Raw genomic sequence first — 22,858 nt, 5'->3', positions numbered from 1 at the left:
TTTATCATAGAACAAAAGCACATGCGTAAGGCACAAGTGCATTCTTAGAGTGCACACGTCTGCTGAGTGTGTAGACAGTGCATCATATGGTCAAGGTAAAGGAGGAGATTACTCATGAACTAAGGTGGACAGAAGACAGGAATTCCTGGGATAGGATTTATGCCCCCTTTCTGTCCTCATGTGGGATTTTCAGATGAGTCTTGGCACCCAATGAACAATGAGAACAGACAATTCTGCAGGACTGGCTAATGACTGGAGACCAGATTATAAAGAAGCAAAGGACAGTTAGCAGTCATCTTCTTTGGCCATGTTACTCTGTGGTTTCCAGTGGCCGTGCATACATACACACACACTCATACACACACACACACACACACACACACACACACACCAGGGTGGGTGATATACAAGCGACTGCTAGAAGGGCTCCCCAAATCCAGTGCTGAATAATTTGAGAAAACAATCATCCAATAGTATGGTTCTTTAACACAAAACACAAGTTTACATTCAATCCATATTGACTTTAAAAAGTGAACAAGTGAGACAAATGAAGGAGAATCAGCAAAGTTGCCATATGGAAGAATTACAAGTCACTTTTGTAATTCTCAGGTGCTCAGCCCTGAGGAGCATACTTACCAATTCTTTGTCTTGTCAGCCTCTGGGAGGCTCCCCCCACTCACAGCACAAAGCAAATGCCGCTTCTTTACAGTCTTCTACCACCTATTAACCTCTCTCCTGATCACCATTGACTGTTCTCTCTCTAAATGTAGTAGAAGAGCCACTTGTTTGTTCCCGGCTGCTCAGCCCCGAAATAACCACACAGAAACCGTATTATTTGCAATACTGTTTGGCCAATTGTTTAAGCATATTTCTGGCTAACTCACCTTAAATTAACCCATCTCCATTAATCTGTGTATCACCATGGCTTACTGTCTTTGGTAGGGCTACATGGCTTCTCACTGACTCTGCCTTCTTCCAGCATTCAGTTTAGTTTTCCCCACCAAGCTCTGTTCTACCCTATCACAGGCCCAAAACAGCTTTTTTATTAACCAATGGTATTCACAGCATACAGAGGGAATCCCTATATCACTTAAAAGTCATGTGGGATTTCCAAAGTCAGTTCATCCTGAAAGGTAAGGTATGAGAAAAGAGGAACCTAACAATAGAGAAAGATGGCTAATGCTGTCAGCAAAACATTTGTTAACACTTTAATTTACACCCTGTCTTATGCTTTGGTACCTGAGCAAGAGACATTTCAAAAAGCATTTAATGTGAATTTCCAAGATGTTTATTATTTTTATCATAAAAAAGAAACTAAAGTATGGTGATATTTTGTTTGTGATCTAACAAATCAAGGTTGCCTGAAGATCAGAGTGCAGAGCTAGCAACTAGTTAGCCATAGAGGCCAGGCAGTGGTGGTACACACCTTTAATCCCAGAACTCCAGAGGTAGAGGCAGACAGATCTCTGTGAGTTCAAGGTCACCCAGAGCTACACAAGACTTAATTAAACGAGAAACAGAGCCAGACAGTGGTAGCTCACAATCCTAGTACTTAGGAGTAATACACCTTTAATCCCAGCACTAGGGAGATGGAGACAGGAAAGAATATAGCTGGGTGGAGAGAGGAATATAAGGAGGGAGGAGACAAGAACTCTTAGCCTTCAGTCTAAGGACTTGTAGAGACAGGATACCCCATTTTATATGAGGACTTTGTAGAGGTAAGAACTAGTGGCTAGTTGAAAAAAATATTTCAACTTTTATCCCTTACCATCTGACTCTGTTTTTATTAAGACCAATTAGAATTCATGCTACAGTAAATGCTCTGTTTTTACTAAAAATAAAACAATATCTAACAGTCTTTTCTTAGGGACTAAGTTATCCATTGTATCCATCTCATGGTATAAAATATTCATATGGAATATTCCATAGATACTATATATTCCAATATATTTCAATATATTATATCAAAATCATCATCTCTAATTATTTGGAGTTTTATATATCACAATTTTCTAGGTGAAGAGTCCAAGAACCCCACTGAGTGGTCCATAGCCACCTCCAGTGTCTGTGACCCATGGAGGGAAATGCTGTTTTCCATAAAAGCAATCTATTGACCAGTGTTCAAGAATATAGCTAATAAAAATACTTAAATTCTCCTTCAAAAGATACACAAATATTAGGAAAATACAAGTATCTATTTTATCAAGTAATAACAGTCGTCTGTTGTGGGGCACCCACCAGAAAAGATTGTCTGGACATGGGTTTAAGCCAATAGAAAGTCTTTATTAGCAAGCCAGTGACCACGCTGGGTGTTTGGGATACCAGTGTAGATAGCCCCGGGCTATTCTCAGAGTGAGCTTTTAGGCATAAAGAACATATTCTGTGTCGACATACTTCAGTTAGGAGTAGTTAGCCAAAAGCAGAACTACAGAAGCCAAAAAGCAAGGTTACTGCATTTAGAGAATTTCCCAGAACTGTGATGAATTAGGTCTTTGTTTTCATCTTGGCTGGTGGTGCTGTCTTCATGCTGAATTTTAGGGCCTAAATGGTACTTCCATTATGGAGACAGTCGTGTTAACATCTGGGGGCCTGTTACACCATGAAGATTATGAAAATATTCTGCTATTGGGTATGCAGATTTAAAAGCTACCTTACATCTATCAAAACAAACATCAAATAAAATACAAAGCTTTTCAACTGAAAAAACCCAACTGTTTGTAAATATTTTTACTCTTGTTAGCATTGAAGTAGCCTTGTACCATAAAAGCAATTATATTGAATTCTATAAATATCTCAAAATGTATTATAAAATCTCATGTACTGGGTTTAGTGTTGCATGCCTTTAAAAGCATCACTCAAGCAGGGCAGCGGTGGCACACGCCTTTAATCCAAGCACTTGGGCAGGAGAGGTAGGCGGATCTCTGTTAGTTTGAGGCCAACCTGGTCTACAAGAACTAGTTTAGGACAGCTAGGGCTGTTAAACAGAGAGGTCTTGTATCAGAAAAAAAAAAAAGAAAAGAAAAAAGCATCAAGATAGAGGCAGGCAGATCTTTATGATTTCATGAGTTCAAGGTCAGACTGTAGCATTGTAATTTCCAGGTCGCCAGAGTTACATAGTAAAACTTCATATTTAAAATACACACACACACACACACACACACACACACACACACACACACACACCCCTATAGAACTTGCAGTTTTACTCATATAAAGACAATTTTTAAAGCCCCCTAGAAGGCATGATATACTTCAGAAATCAACTGTGAATTCATATTAATAGAGAATGCGCTTAGCTCCCAAGGTATTTATTTGGAGTGGATAAATAAACCAGTTTTTGACAAGAGACCTGAAATAAAAAACATTTCAGAAAACGAGATTTGATTATAATACAACAACACCATCTATGCATATAAATAAACATAGAAAACTTTCAAGTAAAACTCAGATTTTTGATGGCCCTTTAGAAATTCGATCTATCCCTTTATCAACTTAATCTACACAAGCAATTTAATGTGCTGAATTCCGTGATCCAAGTACTACTTGCAACTTATGATGAAAGGCACTTATCCGTTCTTTCTGAACTGGCCAGTTCAAGATGCAGCGAGACTTAAACATTCCTCTTCTCAAGCAGAGTGCATGGTTTAGTCTATAATCTGGAATATTCTGAAGAAAAATCAATATAATTGAATCCAGATTTTGCTCAATGGCTTGCTGAACTGCATGATGAACCTTGAATCTAAACAGAACATGAGAATGAATAGTTAGGTAACTAGCATAGTTGTTAAAAGTTAAAAACAATCTAAAATTATTTCTGGAATTTATTTGTACTTTCACTAAAAATTAGAATCCCCCCTCAATTTTGTTGTTACAAATTTTATGAATTGTGAATGTAGTGATTTTGCAAGGTCAGTTGAAAAACAAGTGCAGACATAAGACATTAACAAATTCCCCTACCTTCTGCACAGAGGGTCATTTAATAGATGGTTTGTTATAACGAAAATGACTTTTCTGCTTCTTTTGATGCTGTTGACGATAGCTTCAAGTCCCAGGACACCTGCTTCAAAGTCCCTTTCTTCAAGACAAAATTTAAGAGTTTGGTCTTGTTCTTCCATTGGGGAGAAGTGTTCCCAAACCCAGTCTCTGTCTTTATAGGCATGGATTATATACGCTGTGTATTCAAACTGTTCAGGCTGTGCTTCGATTTCCTTGAAACCAAGAACCCGGTGTACTAAAACATTCCAGTAAAAAGATATCCTCCAGCCCTCAAAGTGAACGAGCAATGCCGAAAGTATAAAAACCATGAGTCCAGTAGTACTAATCATGAAAAGGAGTTCGAAGGGGGCACTGTCTTTACAGGATGATGTATCGAAAAGCATCACTGGGAAGCCATGGTACTGAGGTGGAGTATTGCAGAGGTAATGAGTGCGTAGCTCAGCGATGTTAGTGTGGGTCTGGTTAATCCAGTTCACAAACCAGGCAATACTTTCACACGTACAATCGAATGGATTAAAGCGCATATCTAAACTATTCAGGTTCTGGAAAGCTGGCCCAAAAACATCCTTCTCAACTGACGTGATGAGGTTCTTCTGAAGATTCAATGCCCTTAGAGACGTCTGGTCATCAAAAGTAGACGGTAGAAGTATGTTCAAATTATTCAGCCCTAGATTGATGCTCTTCAGCTCAAATAAGTTCTTGAACACCTCGACTGGGATTTCGTCAAAGCCGTTAGATTCTAGATTCAGGATGTGGAGGTGAGATAGGCCCTTCAGGAAATTGACAGGACCACCAGGGTTTGCACGCTTCCAGAGCCTTGCTAAGTTGTTGTGCTGAATATCCAAAATTTCGAGATTCTCAAGACCCTCCAACAAGTCCTTGTTTATGTTGGCTATGTTGTTGTTGCTTAAGTCCAGAATGGTCAAGTTACCAAGCGGGCGGAAAGGCGAAGGGGACAGTTCCACATTTTTAAGTGCCACCCTCCTGAGCATCAGCCGTTGAAGACTGGGGACCAAGGCAAAGGAACTGCTAGTCAGTTGGAGATTTTTGTTATACGACAGGTAGATCTCAAATATATTTCTCAGACCTTTCCACTCCTGGCCTGTGAGTTCTTGCTCAATTTCATTAAGGCCAAGATCAAGAATCCTGAGTTGGCCCAACCAAGAGAAAGCACCACTCGCTATTTTTGCGATGTGGTTTTTCGTTAGATTGAGGGTGGACAAAGGAGAATGAGCAAGGGACACGAATGTTTCATTGGTTAAAGTTTGCAAACTTGTGAATGTTTTGGAAAGACTGAGGTACTTCAGACTCACCAAGCCCGTGAATGTATTGCTCTTTGTACTCGGAATATTATTATCGTCCATGTTGAGATATTCCAAACATTTTAGCCACTGAAAGGAAAAATCATCGATCTTGGGGTGTGAAGCAAGTGAAATACTTTGTTTAGTAAATGCTCGCTTCAAATTCAGGTACCTCAGATTGGAAAGTCCGTAAAAGGAGCGAGGAGACAAACTCTGGATATTATTGTAGTCCAGAGACAGGTACGTGAGGTGTGGGAGCCAAGAGAAGGAATCGTTACCGATATCGCGGAGGCTGTTGTAGGAAAGATCAAGCCAGGTGAGATTTGTCTGCTTCAGTCCAGACAACGTGGTGTCTCTGGTTGCCAGAAGCTGATTGTTAGCCAGAGAGAGATTCTGGAGGCTTGTGCCGGAAAGTTCCCAACACAGCTTCTCTGTGAGATGTTGGTCTAGTTGAGCGTTGTTCAAAAGGAGAGCAGATAACTTGCCAATTGCATGAAAACACCCTGGAGAAAACTGACGGTTCAAAACACACAAAAAACCCAGCTGTAACAGGCTCTGCATCTTTGCTCGGTCCTCCCCCCCCACCTTGCCCCTTGCACCATGTGACTTGGGCAGGGCAGCCCACTCTATCCCTCTAGTGAATGGGTCGTTCTTCACTCTGTGCATGTAGCCACCCCCCCATCTCCCTACTACCCATATCCCAGGCTCTTCCCTGGTTTCCCAGGTAAAGTTGCATTCCCCAGCCTAAACCACACTGGATCCAGTTGCATTTCAAAAACTATGTGTGGAAACAGTAATGGGGCAGCCCCTGAGTGACTGCTTTCAGGGGCCACGAGTAAATAGGTCATGATGGTATTTTCTCTTCCAGAGTCTTGTCTTTCCAGGCTTTCTTCTTCCTTTATTTTATGATAGAGTTTTCAACTTTCTTCCACTGACTTGCCTTCCATTATCAGAAGCCTCAGCTGTCCAGGGACAAAAGGAAGAACTCCAGACGGCCATAGCCCTTACCTGAGAGCAAAGGGGCTTGGCTTTCTCATATGTAGCTTATAACAAGTTTGGGCTAATGGAGCAAAAATTAACTAGGAATAAGAAAAGAGGTGTGCTTTTCTTCTTCTTTTTCTTTCTTTTTTTTTTTTAAAGGAAGTTAAAATGAAAACAGGCAATTATTAAATTATGGTACATTTGCCTGAACATTGTTTGCAGCCTTGAAAGTTAAGACGTTTTATTATTATTATTAATTACTGTGTGGGAGATGCTCAATGATACAACATTAATTTTACCCCCATGAGTCAGTATTGCACGGCTGTGGAGAGCGTTGTTAGGATTCAGGCATTATGCTGGTCCCTGTCACCTAGTGGGATGAACCTAGGCAGTACCCTGGCCAGCTCAGGGTCCTATGGCTGTTACATCACTAGGCAGGTATGCCCCTATGCTGCTACTAAGGTCCTGTTAAGAGACAAGCTCCGCCCATTTCTGCTCTCTCTTTTTTTTTTCCCCCTGCTGCTCTTCTGAAGAGACAGGCTGGTCCTTGTCTCTTCTTCCTCTTCCTCTGTATTACTCTTTCCCTCCTCTCTCCCCTTTTCCCTTCTCTCAATAAACTCCCTGCATGGCTTATTTGTCTCCAGTCCACTATGAGGCCTCTGGTCCTCTCCCACCAGGGTCCCTCTGGTGCCTTTTCACAAAAGCATAGTCTTGGGTAACATACCAGAAATGCCACCCTGTCACCTGCCCTTTTTTGTCCTAATATGCTCTTGTGTGAAAATAATCCGTTGACTAAGAAGACCATGTATATACATACAAAATATACAGAAATAATTTTCACACTGTTAGTACTGAGTTAAGTGTTCTAAGATTAAGCTGTTGTTGGTTTTCTTATACTTACTTGGAGAATTGTAAATAGATGTACACCAATACTAGCAACGTATTTTTATGATGATAGACTTAAAGTGATTTTTATTAACACTCTGTTTATGTATTTTATAAGATTATGGCAATAAATGTTCTAATCAGAAAAATATTTTAAAAATCAAGTGAGCAGCATAGACAAATGATTTCATTATTCTTTTGGCATAATTTTTTGCACAGTATCTTATATCTGAAAAATAGCTTTTTAAAAACTGATTTGTTAAGGATTTTCCATATCCTCGCAGCTTGTAAATGCCCTAGATGAACAGTTCCAGGCAATTAATGACTGGTGAGAGTGGAAGAGTCTTCCCTGGGGATGAGCCCCTAATTGGTTATCTAATACCACGTGGTCAGTTCTAAACACATACATACGAGCAATATTTAATGAACGTAAGACTATCAAAGGCATGTAATATATTCAAAGCTTTGTATGAAAATAGTTCAGCCGAAGACCACAGGCCAAAGAGGAGCAAGATAGCTGAGAAATATTTCACTACAGGGAACGTTTTATATTAAAAACTGCTGCGGGACAGATGCAATCCTAAATTCTTTCGCCCCGTAGTCCCGTGAGGTAGCGCTTTTAGAGCTCAGATTTGGAAGGCTGAAGCCCAGATCACTTGAATGAGGTACCTGATAGCCCAATTATCAAAACACAAAGCCTGTGTAGGGGTGGCTAAGCCAAGTAGGAGGCCTGAGCTCTTAACTACCATAGTGTTTGCATTTATATAGAGATCGCAGGAGGAGAAGTTTGATTTTCACTATGTAATTAGGAAACTAAAGTCAGAGTCTTTTCCAAAATCAAAGAACAGCTCTGCAATGGCAGGGGAATTAGAGTTGGCGCCATCAATGAGCAATTTTTCAACTCTTCTTCGGTGCAGGTGGCAGTGGCTCTTAACAGCAAAGGTTGAAGGATGTCTTAAAGACATGGCAGAGCTTATCACTGCGTTTCACTAGCAATCCTAAATTCCCTCTGTACAGCACGGTTAGAGACCACACACACGTAAAGGTAGACTAGGAAGCAATTTGTCCTTGATTCTTACCTCTTTAAGTGCATTGGATGACAAGTCCAATTTCTGTAAAGAAGAATTGCCAAGAAAATCGAGTTCTTCACTTCTTAGTGCAAGGATTTTATTTTTTGATAAGAGGAGCTCCCGGAGGTTTTCCAGTTGGACCTCAGTTCCCAACTTTGTAGATGATAAGCCATTATGCGACAGATCTAATTTGATTAAATTCTGAGTGTGAAAAATAGATACATGCATATTAGAGACTATCTCCAACTGTATGAATCTTGGAGGTATCTCAAAGGAAAAATTTGACTTTTCTCTCTATTATGCTGAAGGACAGGATAACTTTTGTTGCAATGAAAAACACCATCATTGTTACAAACTTTTCAGCCAGTTTTCCTCAATGTTTGTACCAGTCCGCTGTGAAGCAGTCTGTCCTATACATGGCTGCGAAAACAAGACCAGAAAACTGGCAATATCAAAAGACATGTTACATAAAAGGGGTAAATTTCAAGGGGACCCATCCCTAGACAAAGACCCGTAGAGTATTAATGGCTGCTGGGAGAAGAAAGTTTAGCCTCTCCCAGGGTTGAGCCCCCTTATTGGGTTGTCCAATGCAGACTGGCCAGCCTTACTAGAGAAACACATTTTGTCTTTTTAATGCATACATGGAAGTCTTATTTCTTTAATAGAAATTCCATTAGATTTTCCCTAACAAACATCACTGGTTTTCCTGCTTTTTGCCTCACCTTGAACAATCCATCAAGATGTAGTCTCAATCCTGAACATCTATGTCTCTAATACAAGAGCACCCGCATATGTAAAAGAAACATTACTGCCAGGCGGCGGTGGTGCGCGCCTTTAATCCCAGCACGCAGGAGGCAAAGACTCTATATGAGTTCAAGGCCAGCCTGGTCTACAAGAGCTAGTTCCAGGACAGGCTCCAAAGCTACAGAGAAACCTGTCTCAAAACACCAAAAATAAATAAATAAGAAAGAAAGAAAGAAAGGAAGGAAGGAAGGAAGGAAGGAAGGAAGGAAGGAAGGAAGGAAGGAAGAAACATTACTAAAACTTAAATCACAATCAAACCCCACACACTCCACTCTTGCCAATGGACAGGTCAACCACACAGAGACTTAATAGAAAAATAAGAGAACTAACAGATGTCTTGAATCAAATGGACTTAACAGACATTTATAGAACATTCCATCCAAACACAAAAGAATATACCTTCTTCTCAGCACCTCATGGAACCTGTTCTAAAATTAATCACGTACTTGGTAACAAAGCAAACCTCCACAGATATAAAAAATTGGAGTAATCCCCTGCATCTTATTGGGATCACCATGGATTAAAGTTAGAATTTAACAACAATATTACTCTCAGAGAGCCTACAAACTCATGAAAATTGAACAATGAACTACTGAACCACCCCTGAATCAAGGAAGAAATAAAGAAAGAAATTAAAGACTTCCTAGATGTCAATGAAAATGAAGGCACAATGTATCCAAACCTATGGGACACTATGAAAGCAGTGCTAAGAGCTAAGTTCATAGCACTAAGTGCCCACATAAAGAAAATGGAGAAAGTTCACATCAGTGACTTAACAGCATACCTGAAAGCTCTAGAACAAAAATAAGCAGACTCACCCAGGAGGAGTAAAAAACAGGAAATATCAAATTGAGGGATGAAATCAACAAAATAGAAACAAAGAAAACAATACAAAGAATCAATGATGCAAAGAGCTGGTTCTTTGAGAAAATCAACAAGATAGACAAATCCTTATCCAAACTAAGCAAAGGGCAGAGAGAGAACATCCAAATTAACAAAATCAGAAATGAAAAGAGGGGCATAACAACAGACACTGACAAAATTCAGAGAATCACTAGGTTATACTACAAAAACCTGTACTTCACAAAATTGGAAAATGTAAAAGAAACACACAATTTTCTAGATAGATAGCATATACCAAAATTAAATCAAGACCAGATGAGCAATTTAAATAGACCTATAAACTGCAAGGAAATAGAAGCTGTCATCAAAACCTCCCAGCCAAAAAAAATCCCAGGGCTGGATGGTTTTGGTGCAGAATTCTACCAGAACTTCCAAGAAGAACTAATACCTACACTCCTCAAAGTGTTCCACATAATAAAAACAGAAGGAACATTGCCAAACTTTTTTTATGAGGCTACAGTTACCCTGATACCAAAACCACACAGAGGCTCAACCAAGAAAGAGAATTACAGACCAATCTTACTCATGAACATGGATGCAAAAATACTCAATAAAGTACTGACAAACCGAATCCAAGAATACATAAAAAAATCATCCACCATGATTAAGTTGGCTCATCCCAGAGCTACAGGGCTGATTCACCATACAAAAATATATCAATGTAATCCACCATATAAATAAACTGAAAGAAAAAAATATGATCATTTCATTTCACTCGACAAAATTCAACACCCCTTCATGATAAATGTCTTAGAGAGAGCAGGGATACAAGGAACATATCTAAATATAATAAAACCAATACACAGCAAGCCGACACCAACATCAAATTAAATGGAGAGAAACTCAAAGTGATTCCATTAAAATCAGGAACAAGAAAAGGCTGTTCATTCTCTCCATATCTCTTTAACATAGTTCTTGAAGTTCTGGCTATAGCACTAAGACAACAAAAGGAAATCAAGGGACTTCAAATTGGAAAGGAAGAAGTCAAACTTTCGTTATTTGCAGATGATATGATAGTATATATAAGTTATCCCAAAAACTCTACCAGAGAACTCCTATAGTTGATAAATACCTTCAGTGATGTGGCAGGATACAAGATCAACTAAAAAAATCAGTAGCCCTCCTATACACAAATAATAAAGAAGCTGAGAGGGAAATCAGAGAAACATCACCCTTCACAATAGTCACAAATGACATAAAATATCTTGGGGTAACACTAACCAAAGAAGTGAAAGACCTATTTGATAAGAACTTTAAGTCTTTGAAGAAAGAAATTAAAGAACATACCAGAAAATAGAAAGATCTCCCATGCTCGTGAATAGGTAGGATCAACATAGTAAACATGGCAATCCCACAAAAAACAATCTATGGATTCAATATAATCTCCATCAAAATCCCAACACAATTCTTCATGGACCTTGAAGGAATAATAATCAACTTCATATGGAAAAATCAAAAAGCCCAGGATAGCTAAAACTATCCTGTACAATAAAGGAACTTCCAGAGGGATCACCATCCCTGATGTCAATCTCTATTACAGAGCTCCAGTAATGAAAACAGCTTGGTACTGGCATAAAAACAGGGAGGTTGACCAATGGAATTAAATCGAAGACCTGGATATTAATCCACACGCCTATGAACACCTAATTTTTTTTTACAATGAAGCTAAAATTATACAATGGAATAAAGAAGGCATCTTCAACAAACTGTGCTGGCCTAACTGGATGTCAACATTTAGAAGAATGAAAATAGATCCATATCTATCCCCATGCACAAAACTCAAGTCCAGATGGATTGAAGACCTTAATATAAATCTGACCACACTGAACCCGGTAGAAGGGAAAGTAGGAAGTAGTTTTCAATGTATGACCACAGAAGACCACTTCTGAAATATAACCCCGGTAGTACAGACACTGAGAGCAAGAGTAAATAAATGGAACCTCCTGAAACTGAGAGGCTTCTGTAAAGCAAAGAACACAGTCAATAAGACAAAAAGGCAGCCAGCTGAATGGGAAAAGATCTTCACCAAGCCCACATCAGACAAAGGACTGATCTCCAAAATATATAAAGAACTCAAGAAATTAGACATCAAAATTCTAAATAACACAATTTTAAAATGGGGTACCAACGTAAACAGAGTATTCTCAACAGAAGAATCTCAATGACCAAAATATACTTAAGGAAATGTTCAACATTCTTAGCCATCAGGGAAATGCAAATCAAAACAACTTCAAGATACCATCTTACACCTGTCAGAATGCCTAAGATCAAAAACACCAATGATATCTTATGCTGGAGAGGATGTGGAGTAACGGGAACACTCATCCATTGCTGGTGGGAATGTAAACTTGTACAACCATTTTGGAAATCAGTATGGCTGTTTCTCAGAAAATTGGGAATCAACCTACCTCAGGATCCAGCAACACCACTCTTGGGTATATACCCAAAAGATGCTCAACTGTACTACAAAAGCGTCTGTTCAACTATGTTCATAGTAGCATTATTTGTAATAACTAGAACCTGGAAACAACTTAGCTGCCCCTCAACTGAATAATGGATAAAGAAAATGTGGCACATTTACACATTAGAATACTAGTTAATGGTAAAAAAAAAATGACACCTTGAATTTTGCATGCAAATGGATGGAATTAGAAAACACTATCCTGAGTGAGGTAACCCAGATCTAAAAAGGTGAATATGGTATGTATTCACTCATAATTGGATATTAGCTATATACAAAAGATATTGAGCCTGTATTTCATGATTCTTGAGAAGCTAAGTAATAAGTGAACCCTAAGAAAAACATATATAGATCCACCTGGAAAGTCCAAACAGACAAGATTGACTGACAAAATTGGGAGCATGGGAGTGGGGAGAATAGAGGTTAGAAGGGGAAGAGGAGGAGGAAAGGGGTGGGGTGAAAAGAACTTGAGGGAATGGGATAGTCGAGAGGGAGAAGGGACGAGATGAGAGCAGGAAAAGAGATATCTTGATTGAGGGAGCCATTATAGGGTGAGCAAGAAACCTGGCTCTGGAGAAAATCCCAGAAATTCACAGGGATGACCTCAGCTGGGAGCCTAGCAGTAGAGGAGAGAGGGCCTGACTTGCCCTGTAGTCAGAATATTATTTAAGATATGAATATCTTAAATATCACCATAGAACCCTTGTCCAGCAACTGATGGAAACAGGGGCAGGGAGCCACATCGGAGCACTGGACTGAGCTCCCAAGGTCCAGTTGAAGAGTGGAAGGAATGAGAATATGAGCAAAGAGGTCAAGACCATGATGAGTACACCCACTGAAACAGTTTACCTGTGCTAATGGGAGCTTACAAACTCCAGCCGGACTGGAAGGAACAAGCATAGGACCAAACTAGTCCCTCTGAATGTGGTTAACAGTTGCATTGCAGGGGAGACTAAGAGGCCACTGGCAGTGGCACCAGGATTTATCACTACTGCATGTACTGGCTTTTTGAGAACCCGTTCTCTTTGGAGGGGTACCTTGATCAGCCTAGATATAGTAGAGAGGGCTTTGAACCTCCCGCAAAACAAAGTGCCATACCCTCTCTGAGGATTGGATGAGAGTGGGAGGGGTCGTATGTGCAGAAAATGGGACTGGGAACTTGAATTGGTATATATAATGAAAAAAGATAGTTTGTCTCTTTTTTAAAATAAGTAAATAAATAAAAAAGGAAAAAAGAAAACAACACAATCCCTATAGTTAAGGCTCAGGGAACATCTTGGAAGAAGGAGCCAGAATATTATAAAAGCCAGAGAACCAAGGCATCTTCCTATAAGCTTCAAGTTCAGGCAAAAAGCAGGAAAACCAGTGATGTTTGTTAGGGAAAATCTAATGAAATTTCTATTAAAGAAATAAGACTTCCATGTATGCATTAAAAAGACAAAAACGTGTTTCTCTAGTAATTTCTCTGGTCAGATTTTGATATCTTTGCCTTGAAAGGAATTTCCTGCATGCTATGGTTTAAGAAGGCTCAAAGACTGGAAAACATATCACTTTATCAAAGCTTGTCAGTATGCTTAAATTACTACCTTACGTCCTCGGCATCTGAGAAGGAATAAGAATATATATAAAAGACAATAAACTGATTTGCAAACAGCTTTGGTTTAAGAAATGCACTTAAGGGTTGCTGAGGTTACCCGCCAATAACACATACCCTTGTCACTGATTTAAAATTTAAGCAAAGCATTTAAAAGAAAGGCAGAACTCATTGAAAGAGCAATGTTCCAAGATTTCATAAGCTCCAAATAGTAGGCAGTATTTATCCAAAAAGTCTGCTTTGCCATTGTATCAACTTGTTACTTGTATTTCAGCCAGAATTTGGACTCATTGTGTTTCTTATTCACCTCCTAAATTCAGAAGCACCCCAAGTTTGTTTTCTATGTTCCCCATGGGATAGGCAGATGCATTTTGGTCATGATGTCTCTCTTGTGTGTCTTATTTTAAATGAGACAACGCAACAAAGGAAGATCTCTTACCATTCAAATTGACTTAAGACTGTAATTTTGAGCAGATTTATATCACAACACCCACATGCAAAAGTGTACCCCAGCAGCAATGAAGAGGGCTGATCATCATTGGTACCCTTACCTTGATATCTATATAGACTTTGATGATTCAGTAACTTAAAAACTTAACTTCAAGTAACTGTAAATAATATTTGCATTTCTTAGAACAAAAGAAACACATGCTTCTTACCTTCTGGTTTCTGAAAGGGTTGCTTTTAATTTTGTGTATTAAATTAGACATTAGGTAGAGTTCTGTCAGGTTTCTGCAGAAGACGAAAGTTTTATCGGAAATCTGAGATAGCTCATTGTGTTGGAGGTTCAAGACTTTCAACAAAGGGAGTGTTTGGCACAGCTCTGGCTCCAGTTTTGAGATGGAGTTAAATCCTGCATCCAAGATAGTAAGTTGGCTGTATCTTGTAATATTGGTATGCGGTAAGCTTCTGAGTTGGTTGTGCGTAAGATTCAGCACTGTTATGTTGGCAGGAAGGTCAGCAGGGATGTGTGTCAGCTTCAGATGACTGCAGTCAGCTACCTCATGTCTCACAGTACATTGGTTTGTGGAAGACACACCAAGAATCCATAGGGACAAAAGTCCCCCAAAGGAGTATATTAGATAGGATGAACACCCTTTCATGATTCTGCCCTACAGAGGAAATATAAAGAGCAATGGTTAATACCATGCTTCCATATCCTTTGGTGTATTCTTTTAGAATGTATCACCCAAATCCTATAAAAGATCTTTTAATAACTTTTGCACCATAAGAGTATATACCATATAAATGATGCACCAGGCAGGAATAATTCAAATAACACCAATAAGTGAGATAAACTGCAGATACTTCTTTCTCATCTCCCCCCACCACAGAGATAAGGAACTCAGTCATGCCATTTCCTTAAAACTATGGTTATTTTGTCTATTGTTATATTGACTACTTTTTAAAACTATCTACAAGTGACCTCCAGGAAAAAAAATCTCACCTTGAAATTATTTTTATCAACACAGAATAATTACACACACTTCTGGAATACGATGACTATCTCAGCATTGTGTATGATGCATAGTCAGCAGGGCAGAGTGATGATCATGTTTATCAGTTCTCTTGGTTGTGAACAGTTAAGACCCTTTCTCGTAGTTACTTTGAAATATATAATTAATCACTTTTAGCCATAATCATCCAAGTAATTTCTGAATTTCAGCTGCACCCTTCCATTTGCTAGCCACCTTCTCTCACCTCTGGCTGCTCGCACTGTTCTTGGCCTCCAGTACCCACAGCTTTATAATTCTACCAGTTCACCTTGCATAGGAAAAAAAAAAACTGTGAATTTTGTTTCCCTTTGTCTGACGTATTTCAGGGTAATAATACTCTGAGGCTCACGTGTGTAGTTACTGATGTGAAACAACTGTGCCCTACTCTAAATGTTAGGCGTTTAACTAGACGATTCTCTCGCTTTCATTACTAGTTTTCTATGCTTAGGTTTATCTTCATCTAATACAGTGTTGCAAGAATAATTTCAAAGACTATCCCTAAAACTATATTTCTTCATTTTCTGACTACACAGAATTTCTTTTTATTTTTTTTAGATTTATGTATTATGTACCCAGTGTTCAGCCTCCATGTGTGCCTGCAGGCCAGAAGAGGGCGCCAGATCTCATTACAGATGGTTGTGAGCCACCACGTGGTTGCTGGGAATTGAACTCGGGACCTCTGGAAGAGCAGTCAGTTCTCTTAACCTCTGGGCCATCTCTCCAGCCCTACACAGAATTTCTTGATGCCTTCCTTTGTGGCACAGGAGGCACATGCTCTTCGGTCTGTACCGCATCCTTCCATCCTTACAGGAATGTAACTGTTAGTACAGTATCGATTGATATTACTAAGATATGAAATGTTAGGGTTCGGGATCTGCAACTATGAGTAAGGAGAAACATGTTATCTAAATTGGTTAGAAAATCCTAACGCTAAGAAATCTCATTCATCATATATATTTATTTCACTCACCTTTCTCTGAAGAATCAGTGCAACTTGGAGAAACATAGTGAAGAGAGCAGGTCCCGGAATAATGGGATCTGCGTTCACATAATGGTGCTTCTGTTCTGTAGCTTTGGACAAGTTAGTTCTCAAATCTAGATGAAATTCTCCAAAGGGAACTGGGCAGATCAAAGGAGATAAGCTGAGCTGATCTCCTGCTTCTCAGAATATAGCAATGTGATATTAAAATCATTATTCAGTCACTGGGAGTTAAGAGAGCATGACTCTATAAGTTTACCTTTTTCATTCAAACATTTTTGAAAGTTTTCATTGATATTTTAAGAGCACGTGATTTGAACTAGGCTCTGTCTTGTAATATTTTAATTTCTAATGAAAAACCCAAATTTGTTTTGAGATACTCCTAGCCAAGCCCTAGACAAGATGGCAGCAGTAGAAACACTGAAGTGAGTAGAGCATTTGAAATATAAGGGACGCCATGATTACTAAGCAGATGTCACAAAACTGCTTATTAACTCCCACTGGTTGAGCAGGAACTGCAGGTGGTTCCCCTCACAGCTGTGACAACCTGCATTGTTCCCAGTCAGTGACACAAGACCATCTGCCGGAGTCCAGAGTCCCCTCAAATGGCTTTTGATTTTACTTTAAAAACCAAAGAGAAAGTTCTGGGTTCTGAGATGCCCTTGGCTTGTTGTACTTGGTATGTGTCTTAAGAATGAAAAGTAACGAGTCAAAGCATTTGGTTGTACATTATTGACAAAATCTGAAGACCTTTAAAAGTTTCGTCTTGGGTCTTTGTGTCTTTAATAATTTTGATACGTGGCTTATTTGAAATACAGATTTCTTTTTCATTAACTCTTATTAGCATATACTAATTGAACAAAGTATTGAGCTTTGTTATGCTTTTTCATATAGGAATATTATTAACCTCAAATACCATGGGACTAGAGAAAAATGGCTTAGCAACTAAGAGTACCTTCTGTTCTTCTAAAAGATCAGGGTTTAGTTCTCAGCATCTGCATGGTTGCTTGCAATCATGTGTAACTCCAGTTTTAGGGAATCTACGTTCTTTCCTGGCCTCCACATACATTTGGGGAAGCACTTTTGGAGGCGCATAGAATTAAATTTCTTCATTCAAGGGAGAAACTGCGTTATGGTATGACTAAGGCAGGGGGCGTGGGGAGCGAATACCTAGAATCAGCCATGATTTATAATTTTGTTTATAAACATTGCAGCATCTTTTTGTAAGTTAATACATGAGCACCTACATGCAGATACATATCAAATACAATCACATTGGAAAGTCAAGGAAACAACGTATGACAACTTCCATATGTGGAAGGTTGAGTATTCCCCCAGTAAGTCCATAATTTTTCAGCCTGGTTTCCGACCTTACGATACAATTTCTAACAGCTTGCTCCCCTCTCCCACCATCCTCTCTTATTCTGGAACAGGAAGCCAGCCGCCAGTTCCTAGAAATACCTGAGGATTCTTTCTTTCTTGAAAATATTATCATAAAATGTCAGCTCCTCTCTAGCCCACTAAATAGAAGAAAAGAGTTTTTAACTGTCTGGGATCTTTTTGCTTTAAGGCAAAGGTGCAATTTTTTTTTTTTAAAAAAAAGCATTTTAGTTAATTTCTAATAAAAAAATCTTTTTACTTATTCTCTGAGAGTTTCATACTGCATACCACCCGTCGACACGTATTTTGTTTACTTCTCATTCCTCGCCCCATCTGACCCCAGAGCCACCTTTACCCTTTGTAAAGCCTGTTGCAAAATCACACCCATCCGAAGCTGTCTGAATGAGACTTTCCAAGAACAGAAGTCTACAGAGCAAATATTTTCAGTTTAATTGCTTCACAAAATTGATGTTTTATCAAAGAAATCAGATTTGATTTTGCGACTAAAATTGCATTTGCCATTCCTATGCCTTTCTCCCCTGTACCTGTATCACCTTCTACCTTCTTCTGTTGTATGATTCTCACAAAGTTTCATTCCCCACATGAAAGACAGGTGGATTAGCGTTAAAAGTCAAGAATGTTCTGATTTTATTCAGCCAGAGATCCTGCTTTCTCTTAGTTATCATTCAGACCTTTTTTTTTTTTAAATCAGTTGTTTCCTGCAAACCTGAAAGTGAAACTTAAGTATTAAGAAACAGAAAAGACAGAAGAGAAAGACAAAAAGACAGAGGAGAAAGTTTAGCCTAGTTAGCGCAACACAGATATTGTCAGTGAAATAGTTAAATTATTACCTTTGTTTTTTTGGTTTCTTTTTTAACGACTTCCTGGAATTCACTGAAATGGTCAAGAATTGAACTTTAGGGAGAAAGAGGAGGAACCGGCTGCCGCCCGTGGGTGGAACTCTGGAAGTCAATGAGTTAAGGGCCTCAGGAGCTCAGCCTAGCCCTCCAGGAAGGGTTGCAGATCCCTGTAAACCTGTCAGATTGGAGTAGTGTATGGTCAAAGACTTGGGAGGGGAGGTGGAGTCTGAGATCGGGGACCTGCGCGAGGGGGGGGGGGGGGGGGGGGCGTGTCTAAGCAAACTGAAAGTCATTCCCTCTTACTTGGCTTTTTATTTTCTTTGCAACCTTGCAAAATGAGTAGAGTTGGACTTAATCTCTTGGTCAAAATAGGCCATCCGGTTTTCCAAATGGAAGAGGTGAGGACAGCCAGGGCACAGGTGGAGGTCGTGTCTCAAAAACAATAAGGAAACTTCGAAAGGGAGGGAGGGAAAGAGGGAAAGGGGGCAGAATTCTTCCAGCACTGGCTGTCACAAAGAGCCCTTCTTGCTCAAGCGGACCCAGTTCCCCAAGGTATCCAGAAGTCAGTAAGGCATCAAGCAGGTTTGCTCAGAGAAGAGCTCCGATTAACTCTTTCCTTCTCAGTTAGCTTCGAAGCCTGGCGGTGGTGGTGCATGCCTTTAATCCCATCACTCCGTTAGCTTCGAGGACTCCAGTTGGTTAAAGAAATGTGACTGAAAGGGAATGGACGCAGTCTCCTTTTCATTTCAGACGTACAATGACATAACAGACAACCAGATTGATATGTAGTAGAAATGTAATAAAGTATACAAGAGGCAGATTCCCTTTTCCAAAACCGAGAGCTGGGGTTGCCTAAGGACTCACCACAAGTTACTGCGGTGGTTCCTTCATCAACCAGTAACGAAACCGCCCTGGGTTGAGGTGAAAGTGAACAAGGTGAATGGGAGCAGAACTGAAAGCAGGAAGTAGGTTTTGTCTTGTGGTGCAAATTGCCTTTCCCTGGGCCCAGTAAGTTCCTACCTGTGGTTACTGCCTTGTGATTATACTCTCCTGAAGTCCAGTAGTAACATCGTTAGTCCAACACCGAAAGCTCCTGTCTTTAGTAAACAATTGTCCCCTACATTTATCCACCTCGAGGCCAACAAAACATTATTAACAGTATTGACAAGATTTCTTCTCTGTGAGTTCTTTGAAAACAGGACAAGCTGCAGTGTGTGTGTGTGTGTGTGTGTGTGTGTGTGTGTGTGTGTGTGTTTTACATCTCTAGTCATCAGTCCATGGTAGAGCACCTCTCTTGCTAGCCTCGGAAGGGCTAGTCCTGGTAACAGGATTCAGCCACTGCCTAATGCTCTCCTACACCGACTCTTGGCTTCACTACCTAACTAGTTTTGACCAAGTGGATATCAGCATGAAGCAGAGTTTGATTCTGAATCAATTATTAAGACATGCTAAGTGCTTGCATGCCTGAGATTCATCATGGACCGTGAACCTCCCTTAGGCTTCTTTGGAACTGAGTTGTGATTCAATAAGCCTGGATCAGCTGTGCAATGGGTGTGTGGGAGCGAACATGCTAACTGAACACCTGAGAGATGGCTAATGCAATTTTCTGGATGCATGGGAGACAATCCTCCAATCGTCAACAAATTACTGCAGTAATGTCTCTTGGGGAAAACTTCAACAAGTCCTGCCAGCACTGCAGAAAAGCAGTTTAGAAACAGAGGTGGAGTGGGGTGTTATGCGCCATTAGAGAAGTAAAATATACTTCCTCTATAATCTCTTACGCTTTATAATTCTTTATAATTACATTAACTAGAGTGTTAGTTGACTAGTAAATGGCTTTAAATAGACATTTTTTCCAAGTGTATATGTTTTGGAATGTGTATGTGTGTGTATGTTGGGGGTTGCATATGCACATGTACACACATGCACATTGAGGCCTGAAGTTGATTTGGGGTATTTTCCTTGATTGGTCTACACTTTATTCATTGAGGCAGGCTCTCTCAGCTGAACTCACAGCTCATTACTACTGCTAGCCTAGCTAGACAGCCTGCTCTGGATATCCCATCCCCATCATCTGGGCCCTAGAATTATAAGACAAACTCCTTTATCCACCTAGCATTTACCTGGGTTCTGGGAATCCCAGATGTGATTCTCAAGCAGGCTTGTGTGACAAGCATTTTAACTGCTGGACTACCTCCCTAGTGACTCAGAATCAAAGGTATTAAGTCGTAATTGGAAGTTACATTGTGAATATAGGCCATAGAACTCAGGTCGGAGCCAAAGAATGAATAAAACTCTTAAGGAGACTCACTAGATCATTGGTCCTAGAACCTGGTCAACATCCTTCCCTTCTTCCTGCTCATGGTCTTAGCAGAAGGAGCTTCCCCCTTTTGAAGACATGCTTGGGAGACCACTTTCCATCCTCCCCAAACCCAGAGATATCCCCCCACCCTGACAGAAATGTCTAAGAACTTGCCTCTTGAGTACTTGTGGGTTTTGCAGGAAGTTTGCCAAGCCATTGCTCAGACTGTGAAGGGAATCCCACTATCTCCCATCTCTGAACCCACCTACCAGTCCTAGCCAAGAGAGAGACTTGATTTGGTGGAGAGGAATTCGGCCCAGACTCTGGAACCTTCCTGGAAGGGACCTTACCCAATTATCTTCTTCATTCCAGCTGATGTGAAAGTAACTGGTGTCATCCCTTGAGTTCATCTGTTCCAATTAAAAAAAAAAAGGCTGCTAAGAACAATGACAATTGGACTGTTACTCAGACTTCAGACATTTTAAAGATAAGACAGACCCATGTTCATTAACCTAGGTTCGTCTTTTCCTTTCTTTCGGTATGGGAATGAAAGCTACAGCTCTCATCTTCCCCATACGGGAACTAAGAATAGCAGACCCAGGGAAGGCGATAATCAATCTGACTCTTGATGAGCAACCCTAGTTCCATGGAGACCTTTGTCCTTTTGTGCCTGCTTTTGGAGTTTGGTTAAAACTACAGAAAGGGATGGTTGTAGGGACCTTTTGAGAGAGAAATCTGCAAAGTCTAGTTTTATGCATTCCCCACAAATGGGTCCATATACTCTCAGGGGCCAGAGTGTGTGTGGGGGGGGGGAGGGGTGGTCCTATCATGCCAAGTAGGGTTGTAAAACTGACATTTCTTGGAAGCATGCTAAGAACCTTATATACATAGAAAGAGGGGTCACTCCCAAACACTTCATAATAAGGTACTATAATTTCATAGCCATAAAAACCAAGGGGATGGAGTCAACATAAGAATGACTGTGTTTCATGGGGCACTGGTAGAACCTGGGAAATACAACTCCATTATGCAACCAAAAGAGAAACAGGGGCTAAGTTTACCATCGAGGGGAAGCCACCTTCCCAAGCCCAGACCTATGGGCCCCAACAGAGACCTCCTACCCATTCCATGGGGAAAGATTCAACTCCAATTATGCTTCCTCCCATGAGATTGGTCCCAACCAACACCAAAAAATTGCTGCCCTAGTCCCCACCCACATTGGGGTTGGAAAACCTTCTTCTATATTCTTCTACTCTTGATAAAGTTTGCTATTTGCTCAATCACTCCTAGTTGAGAATTGGTCAGGCTATCTGGCTATGCCTGAACCCTCAACCCCTTTGCTACATAGGGCTAGGGACCAACCAGAGCATCAGTTCACCAGGAAATAAAAACAGTTGTAGCTGGGGACAGACTAAGCTAGCATTGGGGGAGCTACAAGGAGCTGGACCCTAGCATCCAGGACTTTTGACCTAGAAACTTCACTTTACTCCGGTGCTTGCTAGCCCACTCTTCAGAACAAGTTTTATCAGCAGCAATATTTCATGGCCTATGAGACCACCTGGTGAGCATGCACAAAGAGATTATCTAAATGTGCCTCCTCTGAGGCATTCTGAAACAACAAGCCTCACTTAGGCACCCCTGTGCACATCTTACCCCAGGTGTACTTATCTAATGGGAAGAAGGGAGTGCACACTTTAACATGGACCCCAAGCTGCAACAGAAAAAGTGAGTCACAGACATCTATTCTCGTTCCACTTCTGGTTGGAGCTGGTATTGCTGAGGCAACAGCATTAAGAACATCAGCCCTCCTGGTCAGTGATCAAACCATTAAGAGAATTAAGTTAAA

At 40.2% G+C, this 22,858-nt stretch overlaps 1 protein-coding gene across 3 annotated transcripts; it reads right to left on the bottom strand.

The window, feature by feature from the left end:
• Nucleotides 1-3,292: 3,292 nt before the first annotated feature.
• Tlr3 (toll like receptor 3) lies at nt 3,293-18,893 on the bottom strand. Of its 3 annotated transcripts, none has more exons than XM_038327163.1 (5): nt 18,702-18,893; nt 14,655-15,107; nt 8,243-8,434; nt 3,958-5,810; nt 3,293-3,739 (listed from the first exon to the last, which is right to left on the bottom strand). In XM_038327163.1, exons 2-5 carry the CDS (start codon nt 15,096-15,098, stop codon nt 3,511-3,513), a joined length of 2,718 nt encoding a protein of 905 aa, XP_038183091.1. In that variant the 5' UTR covers nt 15,099-15,107; nt 18,702-18,893; the 3' UTR covers nt 3,293-3,510. The 3 variants fall into 3 exon arrangements, with proteins under 3 accessions (XP_038183091.1, XP_038183089.1, XP_038183090.1); XM_038327161.1 differs by lacking the exon at nt 18,702-18,893 and adding an exon at nt 16,462-17,424; XM_038327162.1 differs by lacking the exon at nt 18,702-18,893 and adding an exon at nt 16,064-16,100.
• Nucleotides 18,894-22,858: the final 3,965 nt, after the last annotated feature.

Source organism: Arvicola amphibius, chromosome 4 (genome assembly GCF_903992535.2).
Source record: "Arvicola amphibius chromosome 4, mArvAmp1.2, whole genome shotgun sequence".
In the NCBI taxonomy this organism is placed as follows: domain Eukaryota; kingdom Metazoa; phylum Chordata; class Mammalia; order Rodentia; family Cricetidae; genus Arvicola; species Arvicola amphibius.
Note: the sequence above shows the minus strand (reverse complement) of the source record. Positions and strands in the feature narration are given on the sequence as shown.

Coding starts and splice junctions, on each gene's coding strand:
- Tlr3 (XM_038327161.1), bottom strand. CDS start 16,497: ATGTTTCTCCAAGTTGCACTGATTCTTCAGAGAAAG. Junction 5,811..8,242: donor CATCCAATGCACTTAAAGAG/GTAAGAATCAAG, acceptor TTGAACCGTCAG/TTTTCTCCAGGGTGTTTTCA. Junction 3,740..3,957: donor AATGACCCTCTGTGCAGAAG/GTAGGGGAATTT, acceptor TGTTCTGTTTAG/ATTCAAGGTTCATCATGCAG.